This window comes from Benincasa hispida, chromosome 6, assembly GCF_009727055.1.
Source record: "Benincasa hispida cultivar B227 chromosome 6, ASM972705v1, whole genome shotgun sequence".
Taxonomy (NCBI): domain Eukaryota; kingdom Viridiplantae; phylum Streptophyta; class Magnoliopsida; order Cucurbitales; family Cucurbitaceae; genus Benincasa; species Benincasa hispida.
The window spans coordinates 11,835,014-11,856,922 of record NC_052354.1 but is presented as its reverse complement, the minus strand read 5'-3'; the positions used below and the strand labels follow the sequence as shown (position 1 = coordinate 11,856,922).

The 21,909-nt window shown below is 33.0% G+C and overlaps 1 protein-coding gene across 8 annotated transcripts; it reads right to left on the bottom strand.

Moving 5' to 3' along the window:
* Positions 1–915: 915 nt before the first annotated feature.
* Positions 916–13,210, bottom strand: LOC120080508 (serine/threonine-protein kinase BLUS1). 8 transcript variants are annotated; one of them, XM_039035188.1, is made up of 22 exons: positions 12,814–13,210; positions 10,427–10,498; positions 9,828–10,320; positions 8,979–9,233; positions 8,259–8,383; positions 8,119–8,163; positions 7,879–7,960; positions 7,604–7,672; positions 7,277–7,447; positions 7,108–7,173; positions 5,869–5,937; positions 5,583–5,726; positions 5,375–5,448; positions 4,917–5,120; positions 4,379–4,470; positions 4,212–4,288; positions 2,890–3,015; positions 2,770–2,812; positions 2,649–2,683; positions 1,572–1,633; positions 1,437–1,488; positions 916–1,288 (listed from the first exon to the last, which is right to left on the bottom strand). In XM_039035188.1, exons 3-22 carry the CDS (start codon positions 9,993–9,995, stop codon positions 1,244–1,246), a joined length of 2,004 nt encoding a protein of 667 aa, XP_038891116.1. In that variant the 5' UTR covers positions 9,996–10,320; positions 10,427–10,498; positions 12,814–13,210; the 3' UTR covers positions 916–1,243. The 8 variants fall into 8 exon arrangements, with proteins under 8 accessions (XP_038891116.1, XP_038891109.1, XP_038891110.1 ...); XM_039035181.1 differs by having other exon boundaries at positions 2,649–2,695; positions 12,814–13,209; XM_039035182.1 differs by having other exon boundaries at positions 2,649–2,695; positions 12,880–13,209.
* Between the last annotated feature and the right edge of the window lie 8,699 nt (positions 13,211–21,909).

Here is a 21,909-nt window from a genome sequence, read left to right as displayed (position 1 = left end):
TGAGTCACCAAATTATAATATATCGAAAATACAACTACAATTTTTTTTATATATATTTAATGAAAAAAAATGGTACCAACCAATAGACAATTTTATTATAATAATAAAAGAACAATTTTATTAACTTCAAAGTAACCATAGACACAAATTTAAGCCAAAATAAGTATAGTTCAATAGTATAACACATGTATTATCAACTTCAAAGTCACAAATTTAATTTTTCACTCCATAAATTATAATAATAATTAAAAAAAACAAAACAATTTTAAATATAACCCAATGCAGAAGGCTTCTATTAACTTCACTTCTTCATTTATTATAAAAGAAACAATTATACTTTTTTAATGAAGAATTCCACAGATAAAAAAAATGTCAAAATATTTATAGAAAAAAAAAAATACTGATAGACACGGGTAGACTTCTAATCAGTGTCTACCGTTGATAGACTTCTATCAACCTCTATCAAAGAAAATTTAAATTTTATTATTTTATGTAAATAATTTCTCTTATTTTTCTATTTTTAAAAATCTCCCTCCTAATTTATATCTATTATTTTTTCCAAGATTAAAGAACCGAGTCCCTATTACTTTATTCATCTAAAATAGACATTACTTCAAATCAAATGTTGCCCCTCATAGTACAAATATTTAGCACAAATCATGAGCTATGAGAGTAAGTCACAAGGAATCAATAGGAGTGCAACGAACATAACCTTGAACCAATCGATAACAATGGTAATATGTTAGAGGTAGAGCTTGTTAGCTTAGAAAGTCAATTCAAACAAATCTATAGGTATCCTTTCAACACAATAAATGAATTGATCCAACGAATCGAAGCCAAATGGCCATGGATCGCAGATGCAAGGATGATAACATATGCACATATTGGAAGGGGAAAAAAGGGCAATATCTCCAATGGTTTAAAGGATATCATTCAATATTATGTATATTAACTGTAGGTTCAGATTGACATATCATTATAAGAACTGTGAGAAAGCAAGGGGGGGAAAAACACAGATACCGCAATATATTACAAGATCAGCATTACAAAGATACATAGGGAATACATTAAAGAACACAAAATTTTTGGTGTCTGCCTTTTGACATCACACGTATAGTACACTACAAATACAATAACGATTGGCTCGTATCATCCAGACAGAGACAGCCACACATGAATTGCTAAAGAATAATCAAGAACTGAAGGCATCAGGATGATCTATACCCACTTTACGAGCTTTCTTTTATGTTTTCTCTTTATTTGTCATAGAAATCATGTGTCTTTCAAACTGTGAAAACCAAAGAGAAATACATAAAGACCGATTGTTTTTCATCACAAAGCGTACCGGATTCAAGGCTTTTTTTTTTTTTTGGGAGACAGATTCAAGGCAAATAAACTGAATAAAATTGAGTTTCCAATCAAGTATGAAACAATACCTCGGCATTTTTCAACTTTTGCTTCTCTAACTCCTCAACAAGATGATCAATTCTGAAATTAGAAAATAACAAGCTTCATGAGAATTTGGTTAGAAATAAAAAGGTAAATGGAACTCCTTGAACTTGAAATTATACCTCTGCTGCAGATGGACGACCTGAGATTGTAACTCTCTTTCCCTCAAGGAAGTTGGTGGTACCTGGACATTATAGAAACTATCATATGATGGGGTAGTCTAGAAATTGTCAGATTAAAAGCACAAATAACTGAATTTGATAATGAGCCATGGCCATGATCTGGCAACCTTTGGCATGAAATATGAACAGAGCCAGTTTCCTCTTAGATAACTTGGAAGGAAGCTTGGCATAGATGATATACAGTTCGTTCTTTAGGTAATATATTAGAATAATGGTGCCGTAATACAGATTCAACATCAGCATAGAAATTGTTTTTAAAACCAGAGTAAAGAGCCTCTTTACTCTTCATATCCTTTGGTGGGGTGGGGAAAAATATTCATTAATATCAACATCTCCTACCATTGAAACAAATCAAAGCGATATTTTCATCAACACTCAAGTTTGGAAGGTATTAAATAGCAGGTACTGATAAAGCCATACAACAAGTATGTGCCAGTTTATGGTCTGAAAGTGTAATTTATCTTCTTGAAGATGAGATTTTCTGTTTTTCTAAAAACATACATAGATATTTTAACCTGACCCTACTTCCAAATGCGATGATGAAGTCTAATAAAAAAGGGAAAACGAGAGAGGGGGGGCGCGGGCGGGTGGGAAGGAAACTAATTGAATGATGTACTTTCTTCTGTTATCATGCTGGTTATTCTTCATTATTTTTTTGTACAGAAAAATTTAAAATCACATTCCAGTAGAGCCAAAGCATATAAATAGCTAAATTATGGGTACTCAGAAATGTGAAGAGCTCTTGGAGGGTTTGGACCTTAATTATGTTCAGTGTCTCCCTTTTGGTCTTAGTTACTAAGGATTTCTATGACTACATTTTATCTCTTGTTCTTTAAATTGGAGCCTTTTCTGTAATTGTGAGTTTGTTATTCTCTGTTGTTTTTTGCTCTTTTCATTATGGAATTTACAATAAGTTGGATTTTTCATAGTTTCTTTTTGGAGATACAAACTCGATTATGTACCAGTAGTTAGTAGCTTTCTGCAAAATTAATAAAGAAATCAAATTCATCTATGTACCTGCAGAAGGTCACTGGTGACCGTCTCTGATACATCTGGATTCTTGCCTGTGTCAGTCAAACATATAGTAGAAGAAAAGGTGCCAAAAAGCATATCATAACAACAAAAAGAGGAGAAATACCAGTCATTTGTTCCAAATACTTGATCAATTTAACAATTTCTTCCTGCCAACAATAATGGATAGAAATAAGAAATTTATTTTGATGCACTGCCAATACAAATAAGGGCAAGCAAAACAGACCCGTTGAAGGATGTTCTGCTGCAAAATGCATTGCACTGATGGCAGGAGTAGAGCAGGTGTGAGGTTCAGGGATGTTGGACTTATCGTCCCTCCACAGACAGGGCTGAATGAGCCCGTCATAGGACCCTAAATACAAAAATAGAATGGCAATGGTTACAAAGCCATTGCCTAAAAGGTAAATGTCTAAGTTCATTGGTTATATGAGAAGTCGAATGCACAAAATCCTAAGGCATACAATATCCAAATTGATTATGTAGGAAATAAGATAGTAAGCCCAATTAAAAGAAATAGTACATTTGCCGGAAAATTTTCTACCAACCACAAGTGCGAAGAGCCTCATAAATAAGAAGTCAATAAATGCAGAACAAAGTGTAGAAAACTCAAATGTTAACATGAATGCATGCATGGTATAAAATCAAAATAACAGGTAACAAATCCAGAGGTACTGCCACCTGTTCATCATAACATATAAAAACTTAGACAAATGGCATACTCCAAATTCTGCGTATATACAAATGTTTTAAGTAAAAAATATTTGCTCAAGCAGTTCAAAATAGTCGTATCTTAAGTTGCACCAAACCCAAATTGATAAAGTGGAAAATGAGTTGAAGATTAACATGATGAAAAATTCACTCAAAAACAGGGCTAACTTTGATCCGGGACAATTTCAACCAATCAAAAGTACCAAGAGCCTCAACGGTAGTCAATAAATGCAGAAGGAAATGCAAGATATTCAATCAGTCCCAAAAGCAAGCATGATCAGCATGCATGAAATGAAATGGAAATAACAGGCAACGAAATCAAGTACAACATTTTTTCACTGTAAAAAAGAAACTTAAAAGAGAATAAAACCCAATTTATGAGAAAAGAGAAACTTAATGTCAAAATTTTTGCACCAAAAAAAACCAAAATAAATCATTCATGGATCACAATTATGAAGTAGTTTATCTTAAACTTGGGAAGCCAAACTGTTTTCACGAGCATAATGAAAATTTGAAAAAGGAAGCTCATTTTTTCTGAAAATATTCAAGCAGCACAAGAAGGAAGAGACCAAACCACCTGACCTTGAGTTTTCTTTTCTCCCTAACATGGTCGCATAATTGGTCAAATTCAATGAGGATCCAACTTGATGGTTTTCCAAGGAAAATGGTAAGATAATAGATAGTATGCTTTTTATCAAGGGCCGATTCACTTCAGATAAATATGTTGCAAATTACTAAAATTTATATCTACACAATACTTCCCTTCTAGAATCTAGACATGATCAGAACCTGCAAGGTGATTGAGTTTTGTACAAGATTTCAAAATTAATGCAAAAATACCTTCGGACTAAGCTCTGCCGAAGTAACTTTAAACCGCCCTTTGCGTTGCACAACTGTTCCATCTGATGCATCCTCAACTGAATAAAACATGTAAGAATTTTATAACCTTAATATTCTTAATATGAAATAGTTTAAGCCTAGAGAGGCAGAGAAGCCTAAAAACGTACCAGATGAAACATTATTTGTATCCCTTTTCTGGCGATATAATAGTGGACCACTGTGATTACGCTCAGATGGAAGTTTTGACTGCAAATAGTCCCTTTATTGAAGTTTGAAAAAAAAAAAAACCCAAAAAAAGGAAAAAAAACAAAACAAGTTAGGGTCAGACTTGCCTAACCAGATTCTGAACTTCCAAAACAGAAACATTTAATCAACCAGAAGAAAACGTGTATCTTCTGCTGATAAACCTCATTGCTCATTCTCAAATTTAAAATTAAAAGCAACAGCATAGATTTCATTAAGATACTGGTTGCCTTTTGTCTTGCACTTGAGATAAAGAAAATAAAATAAAAGGTCCATTTAACTCGAAGCACAAATTCAAAAATCTAGTAGAACAAACAGAGCCCATTCTCAATTAACAAGCTTGTAACAAGATTATATCTAATACAGAGAGTGAGGGCAGACGGACGACTTCTCAGGAACTATAAAACCATGTTCAGAAAAACATAATGCATGTACAATAATTCAAAACAGATTAAAGCATACCTATCACCATCTACAATAATCTTTTTAGGAGAAACAGCATTGTCAGAAATTAGTGAACCGCTGAAAGACCTCTTATTCTCTGACATGTAATGACGTGGTAAGGAACCACTTTGCCCTGAACTCTCACCCTCGGTTCTTCCATTTTCTCTATCCACTGGCCTTACACTGTCCGTGCTTACATCTTCATAGATGTCAAAACAATCTCTGCATCAGAGTATCAAGACACAAAATTAGTTACAATAACAAGAAACTGTCAATTTGATTTCTCCTAAATTATCAGATGAAAACTCACCTCAAGTTTTTAAAAATTTTATAAATGCAGTATAAAATAAAAAACTGACATTGTTCGGAGTTCAAACTTTATTACTAAAGTTTATTTATGATAAATGTTTGGGAAAAATATTTCCTGATAACTATAAGACTGCTTTGGGGGGGACGGGGAATAGAAAAAACCATACTTGAGTGCTTCAAGAGGTTTCATAGGGAAAGAAGCAAGGGAACTCTCCAAATCATGAAGATCATTGAAACCATCCTAAAACAAAAGAACAAGAAAAATGATTTCAGTAAGTCAACAGACTATTCAAGCTATTGATTCAGAGAACAAATGCTAGTTTTTAAATGTCAATGATAAAATATTTTAATAAAGGTTATCATAGACAGTAGAACCTCCTGACTAGCTGCAGCGGTAGGGTAATTCAGCGTTTCAAGGGATGAACCCTCTACTGGAAAGGTAAACTCATTATTCTTGTTTCTTTGCTGTGTAGTATGTACATCTAGATCTTCTACGTTTGACATATCGTCATCTTGAATCTGCAAGATACTCAGTAGTCAAAATGAAAGGATGACTGCAGTAACCATTCTCATAAGCAACTATATATATATATATATATTGCTAAAAGCAAGCAACTGATAAATATATGTACATACTAAACCAGACAATATTGATACTTACAAGGGCAGCCTGATTCTTTAAATCCTCAAGGTTGAAGTTCCAGGCACTAATTCCTCGAATATACTCTTGCTGTACAGGATAATGGAATTTAGATAACAATGACACAAACAGCTAACTTTTACAATTAACACATGAGGTACATCAATGCAAGGACTTGAGATGCACAAATAAATCAAAAGACTGTAGAACTAATTTGTCATTTATTCTCTTACATTTACAGATTATTTGTCTCCCACAAAAGGTCTGATAAATCATCTTTGCACTTACTAGAAAATCAAGATCTAGTTGGGATCTCTATAGGGTTCTTGACATGAGTCATGTTCCTGTGGCCCAACTACTTTTAAATAAGAAAGCTTCTGGCTTAGGCATCTTCAGTGGCACCATCGTTAAGAACTTGGAAATTATATCCCCAAAGAGTTGAGATTATTCTTGTGGGCTTTGATCCTAGGAGGAAATCAGAACGGCTGACTTGGTGTAAAAAACAGGATATGGCACTTTCTCCCCATGGCTGTGAAGTGTTAAAAATAAGCAGGAGACCAAACACCACCTTTTGGTGCAATGCCATTTGCTTACAGATGTTGGCAACAACTTTTGAAGACTTAGCATTTCTTCGTGCTTCCCAAAGAAATCTGAGTTGTATTGAGTAACTTGTATAAGGGCATCCATTTTAAGGTAGCTAAATGTTTTTCCAATTAGAAAGCTTCAATTACTGTGCCTCTTGGTGCTTTGGGAGTTTTGTTTCTCCCTCCATTTCATTTATCAATAAAATTGTTTCCCTTTCATTAAAAATTGTTAAACATACAAACAAAAAAGTAGCTAGGCTTTTTTGGCAAAATGTGATGTTTGCATTTTTTTTTTTTTTCTTTTTTGAGAGATTTGGTCTGAAAGAATTGTTGAATCTTCAAGATGCTTCTAGAAATTTTGAGAACTGTAAGGACATCATACATTTCATTAAGCTCTAAGAGGGTTTTCTTTTATCCAATGTTCATTCTAATATACAGTAATGGGAGGAATTTTTTGTAATCCTTTTAAGTTGCTTAGGATTGATGTTATCTTTCCCTTACGTACTTTCTTCTCACTTTAATGAAATATTATAAGGAAAGAAAATATTAGGGGGGAAAAAAATCAGCACGTGCATTTGTGTTGAGTGCAACACACTTGAAATATAGGGACCAAAGGCCAAAGGCTCCAGACAATGGCACAAGTATGCATCAGATAATAAGTTTTTATAATTAGCACCTGTGATAAATGCTCCTTGTCCCCATACAAAGCCTTGTTTTGTCCCAGAAGATCAGCCTCTTTTGCCTGTAAAAAATATATGGCAAAACAAACGGGTTGAACAAACTATCCATAACTTCCAGAAAGTAATCAAAGCTAGTACAAGAAAAGCCTGAGATAAGCTTGAGACCTTTAGCTTCTTAAAACGCTCCCCTAATGGATCAAGGCCATCTAGGATTGTTCGAGCAAGATAATCAACTGAACGAGCATGTTTAAAAAAAGGGTGCTTTAGGAGCTTCTCGGAACTTGGCCGTTTCTTTGGATCCTTCACTAAGCATGTAGCAACCATTTCTTTGAACGACTGAAATCATTTTTTTAATAAGAAATTTTTAGTACAAAACGAAGATATAAACAAGAAAGGGGAGAGAAAAATATACAGAAAGCTCCTGAAATAAGAAAATATAAACAAAACTATACAAATTGGAGGGTATTTAAAGCTCCTTACGAGTTTATATACCTTAGAAAATCTCTTATCTCTTTCATAGTCAAGACCAGGAGGAGCATTTTGTAATGTCATTAGCAAAACCTGTAATGCCAAAGGACCAAGGGACATACAAAAGTTGAACTTGGTCAACTACAGCAGTCACACTAATTTCACAAGGTTTCCATGTTCATAGAGAAAATGACCATGCCAAAGAACAAGTGACATAAGAAAGTTAAACATAGATGACACACTTATTTCACAAGTTTACACGTTCATTGAAAAAACTGATATGGACATTGAGTACATACTTTCATTGGGGGGTATTTAGAAAATGGAGCATGCCCATGGGCCAGTTCAAGTGCTGTTATTCCAAACGACCAAATGTCTGCCCTATTGCAATGAGGAAGAAAAAGATATATATAAAATAAAACATATTGCAGAAAAAATCTTCTAGCTCACCCTTCTGCATGACACAAATCAAAAAGAAAGAAATACTAATATATGAGATATGAGATATCACATCACATGCAGATGAGCAACCTACTCACTTGAAGTCATATCCATGTAATTGCTGCATAACTTCAGGTGCCATCCTGAGGATTTCAAAACAGGAAATGTCCATAATTACATTCGTTCTTTTTATTTCTAGCTGTAGATCAAAGCACAGAAGTAAGGAATGGAAGGGTACCAGCATGGAGTTCCGACAAATGTGTTTCTTGAGCGTTGCCTATCTCCAGTATCAAACATGCAAGCTGAGACTCCAAAATCAGCTAATTTGACTGTACCATTAGAATCAAGCAAAATATTCCCAGCCTGCCAAAAAATAAGGCTTGTAAATGTCTTTACCCAAAAAAGGAGAAAGTCACATAACAACATTAGGTTTTGAGTAATGCTTGATATACTGAAGAAGAAACTCCAATGCATCAAATGAACAAAATACAAAAAGAAGCTAGATTGTTCAATATTCATTAAACCCTAAACTCAAGAGATTTATGTGGAACTACCATTGTTGATAGCAATTACATGGAGATGTAGTTCAATGCAACGCATCAGTTATCTTAGAGGGAAGGAGTTGAAAACTATATCATCTCTAACTTTGTTTCCTTACTGGAGTTCATATGGATAATGAAAAATTAGCTCTTCCCCCGGAAAAGTTCATTAATAGAAAAAAAAAACAAAATTAGGGGAGAAAAAAAAGTTTTGCATTCATATCTAGTCTTGCAAACACTTCACATGTTTTTTGAACAATTTGTATTAAATACATGTGACATTTAGCATCGCTTCTCATGCTGAACATTGCAATGGCATCCAGCAGCACAATTAGAAAGGGAAAAGGGGAAAAAAACCATCTGCAGTTATTAAGAATATCTTTGTCAAAACATGATAAGATCTAGGAGCTATACACAACCTTCACATCTCTATGGATGTGGCCATGAGCATGAAGATAAACAAGAGCTTTCAGAACCTCCCGCAATAGGGTAGCTATGACAGGCTCATCAAAACCTTCCGAATAAGCAGATTTCATAATATGAAGGCAAGATCCCCCAGACATATATGGCATCACAACCCAGAGGTGGTGACCAGCCGTGAAGGAACAATGTGCTCTTAACAAATTTGGATGATCAATCAAAGTCATTGTTTGAACCTCTCGCCGAATACCATCCTGGACAATTTCCTCCAACATTAGTTATAAAGACAGAATACATATTTAAGGGGGGGGAAATAGACGGATTATCTGCTTGGCTTAAAATGAGTTTGTTTAATTTGTCATATTTTAAGTAGGCAAGTCTACAAATACGTTCCTGATGTAAAATAAAAATATAGGAATAATACATAAGGAAATTAGAAAAGAAAGAATGAGAGAGAGAATATCTTCAGAGGGATATCCAGTATCCCTAATCAAGTGACCTTAAAATTTTCTTCAAAGTAGATTGAATGATGAAATGAGTTAAATACTAGATCAGATCAAGAAACACAATAAAGCAGACATAACAAAACCATCAATTTAAAATCCCCGCTCTTACGGTCCTTCAGAATCTTGATACCAAAATGAAGACAATGAATTCTTGAGAACGGAAACTTCACTAGATAAAGTAAAACATTTAAGTTACTAAATAAAAGACATGTATAAATTTTTCTTCTGAAAGTTTCAGTTATGACTTATGAAGCAAGGTAAACCATATCTGAAAGGATGGAAAAAAGGTCCAGAAATGTGTTATTAATGAAAGGAATATCTACAGGAGATCAATAAACATACTAGGTCGTTGTTGCACTTCTCCAAATCAAGAACCTTTATAGCGACAATCTCATTTAGCGGAATGCACAGTGCCTTATACACAGTGGCACTGACGCCTTCACCAACTTCTTCATGTAAGTTATAATCCTTGGCATTCACTGGATACTTTTTTTCTGAAGGATTCTCCATAATTTTCCTTTTACATTACAGCAGCGAACCTTCTTTGCCCAAAGATGTCCCAACTGACATAAAACTAAATAAAATATATTCTGAAGAAATAATCTTCAAATCAATGTAAGGAATTTTCCATTTTGATGGCATTTTTCTCAGATCAGCAGGACACCGTAAATAACTCGTAACTGCATCAGGAAAAATGGAAAACGAGTTCATCCAATGAACCCCAAAAAAGTTGATGTCAATAAGCATGCCATCTCTTTAGCCTTCAGCACATTAAGTTCTAAGACCATCTACCAGCAAACAACCAACAAAGCTTCCAAGACCTCTGAAAAAATTTCTGCACATATAAACATGATGTAACAAGTCACATTAGAGGAAAAAAGAACAAGTTTGGTAATAAACTCAAAAGGGAAAGAAATGCAGAAAATCCAACAGAGACTTACTCTTAGATTTGCACAACTGAAAATAAGCAAAGACAAAGCAAAAGACAAAAGTTACTTCACTTCACGAACTATCTGAAACAAGCAACAGATCAGATTGAAAAATCTGAACAAAATTTCAATTTTTTAAATCAGATTTGCCAAGAACGAAAATTATTAACCCAACTTTTCTTCCCAGTTTATTCTAGTTGTAAGCATGACCTGTGTGAGTTTTATTAAGCATACATCTACATGTAGAAAATGCATAAGTAAACATATATAGCTCCAAAAGTAGATTCAAATTGTCCCTCCTGACAGATTTCGAAAATAAGCAATTAATGCCTGTATTTTGACACATAAAACACTAGACAGCCAGCTAAGTCCAAAGGTCATAAAAGGTATACATAAGGGTGTAGTAGCCACACTATCTAAGAAAGTTAAACATTGATAGGATCTATAAAACTAGAATAGAGTTTGTACAGAACAAAAGATAGAGAAAAATAATCATGTAATTCAAGGAACTAGGATGGCCTCCCCTTGAGCAAGTTCAACCCAAACTATAACTTTCCTAACATCATTGTACATTGAGCTTACTCTCTTTAATGCTTTATGTTGGTGTATATGTTCACACCCCTACAGTCTCTCTACTTTACTAAGGATTTGGAATTCTTTCTTGTAACTCCATTTTTGTGGTCTATTTAATTTCATTCATCAACGAAACTTTTGTTTCCCTCTCAAACACCCCTCGTCTTGCATACTCCATTTATATAATTATCTTCAGGCTAACAAAGACCAAATTATGACTAATGCAACCTTGATGAAAAATCATAACTCAACTCCAGAATGCACCTTGTCCTCAAGATGTGCATCAAGTGTTAGTAATTGATTGCCACCAACTCCTCCCAAATTCAAAGTGATGGATTTGGAAGCTTGCCAGCTGACCACAAAATAAGGTTTTGGCCGAATGACAAATTGTATGAGATTGAAAGGATGTTCCAGACCCAACATCCTCCCGTGGCAATGCAATGGCAGCTTGCATACCATCATCTCAACGTACTAATCCAATTACTATACAATAATATCTGTCTCCTCTCCATCGTCACCCTCAACCATTGAGATACCACACCATCTACAATTAGTTGGCAGTAATTGGCAATATCCTGCCGCCACATTGCAGCTATACTTGTAACTTTCATTAACAAAAACATTTTAAAACAACAGCTCCCAAAGGAGAAAAGAAAACCCCACATACTTCATAATTAGCCTCTTTCCTTCTCTTCTACTGCTACACCAAACTCCAATTCCAACTACTTCCATCTCTCTTGAAACCCCGCCCAGTTCCAAAAGTCCTTGTATGGTGGCTTGCTTAGGAAGATTCTCTAACTCAATAACCCTTGCTAAATTCAGTACACTACGTTCCAATGTCATCCATCTCGCCTAGAAAGTGGAAACGTCAACTTCTTTCCAACCTTGGTAGCATTAGTATTGCTCTGCTACATCCCCGCATCCCATTGAAAGCTAGAAGTTCAACCCTACTAATAGCATCAACCATCATAACTAAGCTAAAATCATACAGCCCAAGTATAACTCCTCTCTTACATTGTAAAACGAAAAGTTCCATACCCAAAATTCCCAATCCCAACAAGTTTCTCCCCTTTTCTTGTAATCTTCCTTTGTTAACTGAAGGTGTTGATTCCAATTGGCGGGAGGGAAATTTAAAAATAAACTAAAACTATTTTTTTTTCCAAAAATATTTATCCAAGACCATTAAAATAAAAGGGAGAAAAAAAATGGGTGTGGAAATAATCCTTCATGGTCATCTCATGGTAGAGGCTAGGATTACGGTTATGCCAGACCCGACTATTTTGACAGGTTCTCCTAAAATCACGCTACAAGAATTAAGATGCTAATCTACAGAACAAATATAAAACTACATTCACTTATTACGTCCGTGTCCTCAAACCCAACCTAGCTTTCCAAAACAAAATTTCTCAAGCATTGGATTCAGAACTACCCATCGATCACCCAACTCACTAGTAAATACATCCTATCTGAAGCACAACAATAAGAATCAATAAAATTTCAACAAAGACCACAATCCCAATTTCCAAATCTTCAAACCACCCCAATTCCCCAGTCCCCAATTCCCCAATCCAAAAACCACATTCAAATGCCACAAAACAAACGAATTTCAACTCCAACATGAAACCAACATAATTCAAACTCCCCGATGCACAATTGACACTCCACAACAACAAAGCAAGTAGAACCCGACACATATCATACAGAAAAAATCAGCTGAAACAAACATTCAAAAACTCTACATCAGATTGGAAATAAACAGAAGAAGATAGCAAGTAGATAACGAGAAAATACCACAGAAATTGACTTCTCGACAATGTTAAACTTACCTAGGGTTAGACGAAGGAAGCTAAAAAATCGAACTCCAAAGAAAGAAAAAAGTGGAAGAAGCTCACAGAAAAGTGAAATCGAAGTGGATTTTCATTCAGATTGCAGAGTCCAAGTAGAGATAGACGATGAAGGTTCAGATTTGGACTCTCTTTCAGTGATTATTAATGAATTTTACCTCTTTTTTTTTCTTTTTTTAATTTGCTTCCAACTAATTATTGACTCCGAGTTCTCGTGATTGAATCTCTCGCCGTCGCCGCTATTAAAAATACAGAAAACAAATAAAATTTAAAAGAAAATTAATTTTATTTCTGGAATTTAACCAGAATTCCAGAAAAATTATGAATGGACTTGGAGACGACTTTGATTTGATGCAAATGAAATGGTTTTTTTTTTTTTTTTTTTTTTAATGAAAACAAAGAGAAATAAATTAATTAAATAAATAAATAATAATTATGGTAACAAGATCGTGCAAGTGGAGATGGGTAGGTAGGGCCCCAAGGAGCAAAGCAAAGGGCTTTCTGATTTCAGCGATTGAAAATATCGGCACTATGTGTTAATTGGATCGGCGATTTTTTGGAAACTCGTTCTGTTTTGAGGAGTTTATAAACTTCTAATCGTAGTAAATACTTTATATTGGTTAAATGAAAGAATTTCGCCCCTCGAATCAAAATTCACAAAAATAGAGGATAAGCATCTTCTCAAGAAGGAGATGGTTTTTTTTTTTAACAATACATCGATGGAGAAATCAAACTTCTAATTTTAAAGTTCAAGCTGATAAAACATATTTTATGTTAGTTTAGTACAAGTTTAAGTAGAATAAAAATATTCTAAACGATATTTATGTTTTAATTTTAGAATGCACTTCATTGTGATAATTTCTATAGTAATGAGCTTGATTTAATAACTAACATAAATATGGTTCATCATATTTAAATATATAACCTTGATTAATATGTCAAATATTCGAATCCATAAAGCAGGAAGAATAGGAAGATTACAATAAATAAGTTGGAAGGAAAAATAGGTAGTAGGTTTGGGTGTTGAATTATATTTGGACATTTCAAAGAAGTCAACAAGTAAAACATTTGACCTTTGGAGTTGACATGTAGATTTAATTCAATTTCCATTATAAATGTAGAGTTTAAAGGCTAAATTAAAATATATTTTAGTTTTTAATGTTTTAAATTTTACTTGTAGTCTTTATTGTTTAAAAAAAATTAATTTGGTTCGTAAATATTAAAATTGATTGATAATAAACTTATGTATCATATTACTTGATTATCAAATAGAAGAGAAATGGGTTATTTAAAATATGAAAAATCAAAATTTGTAGCCATTTCTTGGAATTTTGGAGAAAGTAATTAAAATTTTTTGGATGACCTTTTTTCTACCCTGAAAATTCATTAATTCAAAATGTTATATCATATTAGTTTATCGTCAATCAATTCTAACATTCATTGATAGTGGAGAAGATGATTTTAAAATATTCATGAAGAATAAGTTGAAAACTTTTTTAACAACATAAACTAAATTGATGTTGTTGGTGAATTTGGTCCTCACAAGAGAGACCAAAAATCAAGAAAAGATAGAGAAGATAAATCATAGATAAAGTGGATTTATCTAAGCATATTTAATCCTAACTTACTAGGATTAGGAAAGATTCATCTCATCCATATCATTAGAGGAAAAGGTAAACTTAACTCCTTCTCCCAATAAATATATCATTACAACTTCATATGAGGTAACTAGAACTTGAACCAGATTTGGGATCTAGATCTTAATCTAAGAACTTTTGACTTCTTTTTTTCTATTATCTAGTTCTCTTATTGACTTAGGCATCAGAGCTATTTTTCTTTGTTTTGCAGGTTCTCTCTTCCCTAAATTATAAATTCAACTATTAGTGTCACACAAAATTCAAGTATGTTTCCCCTGTCCCAAATTTTGCATCAACAGTTGGCACCATCTGTGAAGAACGAGAGTGGTCTCCTTTTTTATTCTAAAATTAAGAAAATCAAAACCAGTTGAACTTGTTTGCAATCTAGCCCAAGGAAAAAAATTGAGAATTTCACATCATATAGTCATAAACCAAATAAAAGATCAACAAACCCTATGCGGGAAAAGTCTCTCATGATAAAAGACATTTGAGAGTTTCAACCATTAGTCAAAAATCAGTCAAAAGAAAAATCCTAAAGACTAGAAGAAACAAGATTAAGAAAGAATACAAGACACTAGGAGCTTAGGTTGAAAAAAAAAAATAAAACACCTTTCTACCTTGAAAATTTCTATTAAATTATGGAATCTCAGATAAATTTTATTTGATTTGAAATTTTCTAATGCTATTGAAAATTAGTAGCGACTTTGTTTAAATTTAGCTCATATTATTCATCAATAACTAAATATGTCGGACTTGATTATTTTGTTATAATCTTTTGTCTTTTTTATGAAATTGTGTGCTTTAGAAAATAGTACTCCCAAGTTGAGTTCCAAGTGTCCAATTTATATTATATAATAATAATAATAAGTAAACCATGAAATCTAACTTGGGAGTGAGAGCTGATGTTGTGGGTAAATTTGGACCTCACAAGATAAGCCAAAAATCAGGAAAAGATAGAGGAAGATAAATCTTAGTTAAAGTGGTTTTATCTAATCATATCTAATCCTAGCTTAAGGAAAGATTCATCTCATCCATATCATTAGAGGAAAAGATAAACTTCATCTCATTATCCTTATAAATACATCATTATAACTTTATTTAAGGTAACTGGAACCTGAACCTGAACCGGATCTAGGATCTAGATCTTAATCTAAGAACTTCTGACTTCTTCTCTATTATCTAGTTCTCTTATCGACTTAAGTATTAGTTCTTTTTCTTTATTTTGCAAATCCTCTCTTTCCCAAATTACAATTTTACTATTGTTATCACGTGGAGGTCAGGTACGCCATTCCTTGGCCAAATTTTGGCATCAACAATAGAAACACTCCAAAATGTAATAAACAAAAACATATTCTTACAGAGTATCTGTATTTTGAAAAATATATATTAAAAAACTAAAAGACATCTTGCGAGAGTATTCAAGTTGCCATTAAAATCCTTAGTCTATAATTTTTGGAGTTGAAAAACAAATTCTTGTTTGTTTGCAAGGAAAAATCGCACGTGGGCCTTGAGTGCTCCTCTAATCTGGATTCGTCAATGGAGTTAACCTACATGAGAGTACTTGTACGGTGTGGTATCGAGCCAACTACACTCTAAATATAGGGAGTATTTAACTCAACTAAACACACAGAGAGTTAGATTTTTTCACTTACCCTTCGAGGCTACCAATATGGGGCTATTTATAATGTCCTTCCTCTGGCTTGGACTTGTCAATGGAACTAACCTACATGAGAATACTTGTACGGTGTGGTGTCGAGTCGAGTACACTATAATGCTTAAGTATATGGAGTATTTAGCTCAACTAAGCACAAAGAGAGTTAGATTTTCTTACTTACCCCTTGAGGCTATCGGTATGGGGCTATTTATAAGGCCCTTCCTCTAATATTTACTTGAAGTTATGTCTAGCGCTCAGTGTCAAAATGGGTGTGGCTCTCAAGGTTGTAAGGTGCCAATGCCGGGTTTGACTCGATCATTTTCCTTTTAATGAAATTTCGCTAGCTCAACTAGTTAACCCAAAACCCAAGGGATTGACTTCTCTTCTGAGATGTGCGAACTCCAATGCAAGTCTTTATCCCAATTGGACTTGAGACATTCTGTGAACTTTGGATATTGCCTACAAAAAAAAAAAAAAAAACGCACACGATTGTATTTATTATCATTTAATTCAGGAAATTGAATATCAAAATTTTCGAACGAATATTCAGCATATCAATTTGAATATGTAAACCTAAATTGGGGTCCAAGTCACATACCAAACATGTCATGTCTTTAGCTTGCAAAAATCATTGTTAAATCACCCATGAATATAAAAATTTAAATTGATGAGTTACAATAAATTTGATTATATTAATATTTGAATGCACCCTCTTAACTATGGACTTGAAAATTTGCTTTTAAAAAAAGTCAATAAGTCAAAATCAATATTGATTGAGGAGAATAGGAGATTCTAAGAATTCCAACGTAAAATTTCTTGGTATCTTAAATCATCAGTGAATTTGAAAGTTTAAATTAATACATTACGTTAAATTTAAATATAGCAATATTAAATTGTGAAGTAGAAAAGTCAACAATCAACATGAGTAAATGATCCATAGAGGAAATTATTAGCTATCTTTTTAGATTTGAAGGTGTTTGTCTCACAAAGAGCTCCTTTACACTTTATGGGCTTAGTTTTTAGGTAGATCTCTACAAAGTGTCCCTTTGTTAATATCTCTTAAGACATGAGTGATGTTTCAAATGCTATAAAAGAGGCATGTGGTTTCCTTTTCAAATCATCCCAATTAAAAAAATACTTTTAAGAAGCTGTTTGGGGCGGTAAGTTAAGTTCATATATAATTTATATATCTGTTGAGTTCATATATTTGTGTTTAGGATGCAAAGTTGTTTTTGTCTAAGTTGGAAAGTTTATATTTAAAGTGCTGAGTTGGATTCATATATTAGAGGTATCTTGTACCGTTTTTCTTACATAAATAATATTTTTATGATGGATTATTTTTGTTTTAAAATTTTTTATTCAATAATTTTACGTATCTTTTTTTAAAAAATGAACTATTGTTGTATTTCATTTTATTGGTCTTTTTAAGTACACATGTTATGTTGGGAATTGTGAGAAATAAAATTTAGAGTTTACTCTTGGATCATGGATTAAAAAAAATAATTTAAGCAATCATTTTACAAATTTGTGCATATGACGTTTCTAGTTAAATTGGACAAAATTATATTGAATTCATTGGATTAAAAAAAATTGGATTTATACTATAAATGAAATATCCTTAAAATATAATTATACTATGATGACCCTATAATGGTCATGTTACATGGTTAGCACAAAAAATATGTAACAAATGACCTCATTCTCCAGTCCAATTATATGATACAAATATATACAAGCATATATATATATTTGTATATATTACAATTCAGAATAGAATGAGGATATGTTAGACCATAAAGATGCTCTTATATCCCATTTAAGTTGGGCCAGCCCTTTTTCTGGGGTTTCATACTTTGGGGGCTTTTGTTCATAATGATGTCATGCTTGCTTTTGGAACCCCAGAGAAACAATTCTTAATCAAACCCATATTTTCGCAATTGATTCAATCTGCTCATGGTAAAATTTCTTATGGGTTCGATGTACTTTTATCTTCAATAAGCAGCCCAACATTCAATGCGGGTCAAAGCATATGGTTTCTAGGTTGGTTAAATGTTGATAATGAGAATAGTAATTAACTATCCTTAACAGTAGGGCCCAGAGACTTCTTGGTTCATCATGCTATTTCTTTAGGTTTACACACAACTATATTAATCTTAGTAAAAGGTGATTTAGATGCACGTGGTTCCAAATTCATGCCGGATAAAAAGAATTTTGGTTATTGTTTTCCTTGCAACGGTCCGGGACGAGGTGGTACTTGTGATATTTAAGCTTGGGACGCCTTTTATTTGGCAGTTTTCTAGATGTTAAATACCATTCGATGGGTTACTTTTTATTGGCACTGGAAGCACATCACATTATGGCGGGGTAATATTTCACAGTTTAATGAATCTTCCACTTATTTGATGGGATGGTTAAGAGATTCTCTATGGTGAAACTCTTCACAACTTATCAATAGATATAATCCTTTTGGTATGAATAGTTTATCAGCCTGGGCGTGGATGTTCTTATTTGGACATTTTGTTTGGGCTACTGGATTTATGTTATGGATTTCCTGGCTTGGTAAGAATTGATTGAAACTTTAGCATGAGCTCACGAATGCACACATTTGGCTAATTTGATTCAATGGAGAGATAAACTAATGGCTCTTTCCATTGTGCAAGCAAGAATAGTTGGACTAGCTCACTTTTCTGTAGGTTATATATTGATTTATGCTTCTTTCTTGATTGCCTCTACATCAGGAAAATTTGGTTCATTTTGTATGTGTTGTATCCCCCCGAAAGTCTCATTTCTTTCGATGGGAAAGAGGATCTTCCTTCTACATCTAAGATCCGACTTGTATCATTGATACTATTATGAATTGAATCATTATGGTGGCAATGAAAATGGAATGGAAAGGTTGGGAGAGATTCGAAGACGCCCTAATAGGGAGAGGAGCAAAGCAACTCGACCAAGTTTACGAGGGAGAGGAATGATATAGATGTAATTGAGTAGACCGATAAGGAGAGAAGCTTTAACTGCTTTACTGAGCGAGATGTAATTGAACTCGACCAACAGGGAGAGGGGAAGGGTCGATGTAATTAAGTTCGCCCTAAGAAATAAGTGGAGGAGGAGCGACAACTTCTCATTTCTTCTTCGAGAAAGCTTGCTTCTTAAGAGTCAAAGAAGAATCATCTTAAAGATGGAGGAGCTTTCTCCGTGTAGGGGCTGGCTATTGGACGAGGCTTCGGTTATCAAGGCTAAAAGTGACAAGGACTTCTCATTGAATGTCATCTTGAACAGTCAAGAGAACAAGGGCCGCAATAACTCCTACTTTCACTCTATTCTTTCTAAAAAAGCCCACTCTTGATATGGGCGAGATCTATCAGTAGCGAAATTCTCCCTTGACTCGAAACCATTTTAAAATCATGGAATTCTCTCTTGGAGCTGTGAAACTAACGACTTTATTAGAAAGTCGAATTACCAACTTTTACACAAATTTTCAAGTGGATGAGATTGGTCGAGTATATATATATATATATATATGTATGTATGGACTAACAAATGGCCAAGTCCACTTCCACCAAAGAAAATTACATAAACGTCCATCTAAATTCTCCATCTGATAGATATGTTAGACAACCTCTAGTTCATTCTTATTTTTCAGCCATGATAAAAGCTTCTATTTGATTAATTTGGAAAACAAAAATTTATTAAAAGTGAAAGCTTTAAGTTTCCAATTTTACGTTAAATAAAACCATAAGTATATGATTAAAACTAATAATTAATTGAACCAAACAAAATTAGAAAACAAAGGAGGAAGCTTCACATCTTTCTTCCAAAGTCGTTATTGGTCTCAATAATTTGCATTGGGGTGAAGAAGGCTTTATTGGGTTGATTGGTTTTTTTCCCCCTCTAATTTGTTTGATGGGAAATATTGAAAAGGATGAGAATGACATTTGAAGAAGACAAACAGGTTGAGAAAATGTGGCCTATTGATAATTTTTTCATTTCTCATTTTTAGTTTATGAAATTTATGCGTTTCATTACGACTTCTTTATCATTATTTTTATCCTTCCTAATTAAACACTTGAATAGCTATATTCTAATATCAAAATTTATTTTCTAAACCTATGTTTGGTAATCAGTTAGACCCCGTTTGATAACCATTTTGTTTTTTGTTTTTGAAAATTAAGCCTAGTTTCTTTCCATTTCTTATAATGATTTAATAGGACCTAAATAATATATCAACTACTCACTAGATCATCTCCAAGACAATCAACCAAACTATAATACTCCAATACACCACAAATTAATTACTAAATTATCACCAAGCAATCAACCAATAATTGACAACAATAAACCATAAATTTTTTAAGATAAACACATAATACACAAATTATACGTGAAAAACTCTCTTAATGTGAAGCTCAATGTGAAGAGTTCATGGAACTTGTGAACATTCCGCTCTTGTCAACTTTTCTTATTATAACAAAATTGAGAGAAAATGAACCCAAATCAATCATACAAAAATTTACTACTCATTGATACTTTTGTACATAAGAGATCAACACTTAGAGATAAAAAGAAAGAAAAACACCTAGTTTTATAGATAATATCCGGTAGTGATTATGAATAAATTATAGCTCCAAACGACAATCCAACCATTCAAAACAAGACTCTACCGAATAGATTGAGTAAAATTCAGCACGATCCAACTGTTAAAACTTTGGAATCGATAGCTTTGTCCCTGAAAAATTGAACTTCTTCTATTCTCTCTCTGTTTTTCTATATTTTTTTTTTCACTCTTTCTCCTTCGATCATACTCATATAAAAAACCTAGGGCTTTCAAGATGAGCCAACCCAAAAATTAGCCATAGTTGGGCTAAACATATACCCGACATTTTGGGCTCACATAACACTAATTTAAAAGAAAATAAATTTTTGCTTGTGCAACAAATAGACTAGACATCTACAACATGATTTAGATATTTCTTAAGTATAATGATCAAATTCTTAGTCAAATTTAAAAAACAAAAACACGTTTTTAAAAGTTTTTTTTTTTCAAATTTTGGCTTGATTTTTTAAACCATCGTAAAAATAGATAATAAATGAAGAAATTTAGAGGTAGAGATAGTGTCTACAGGCTTAATTTTAAAAAACAAAAACCAAAAACCAAAAATCAAATGGTGTCTTAATTTTTGGTTTTTAGTTTTTGAAAATTAAGCCTATAAGTAGCATTTTCATCTCTGAATTTCTTACTCTGTTATCTATTCTTTACCAAGTTTTAAAAAATTAGGTCAAATTTCGAAAATTAAGGTCGTTTGGTAACCATTTGATTTTTTGTTTTTGTTTTTGAAAATTAAGTCTATATCATCCATATTTCTTACAATGATTTGTATCTTTCTTAAGTACAATGGTTGAATTTTTAGCTAAATTCCAAAAATAAAACAACTTTTTGAAAGCTACTTTTTTTAGTTCTCAAAATTTGGCTTGGTTTTTTAAAACCATTGGTGAAAAGTAGATAACAAAGGAAGAAACTTGGAGGTGGAAGATGCAAATCATTTAAGAAGTAGAGGCCATTGTATTCACAATTCTATATGCTTAATTTTCAAAAACAAAAACCAAAAAAATAAAATAGTTACCAAATGGGGCCTAAAAAAATAGTTTTTAGAAAATAGTTTTAGGAATTTAAAATTTGACTAAGAATTCAACTTTTATACTTGAGAAAGATGCAAATCATTTTAAGAAGTAGAGAGAAATATACTTATTTTTCAAAAACCAAAAACAAAAAAACGAAATGATTACCAA

What these genes read in the sequence shown, in the direction of transcription:
- LOC120080508 (XM_039035181.1), bottom strand. Translation starts at nt 9,995, where the DNA reads ATGGAGAATCCTTCAGAAAAAAAGTATCCAGTGAATGCCAAGGATTAT. An exon ending in AGAAGTGCAACAACGACCTA is followed by an intron (nt 9,234 to 9,827) that starts GTATGTTTATTG and finishes GAAATTGTCCAG; the next exon opens with GATGGTATTCGGCGAGAGGT. An exon ending in TTTGTCGGAACTCCATGCTG is followed by an intron (nt 8,164 to 8,258) that starts GTACCCTTCCAT and finishes TGAAATCCTCAG; the next exon opens with GATGGCACCTGAAGTTATGC.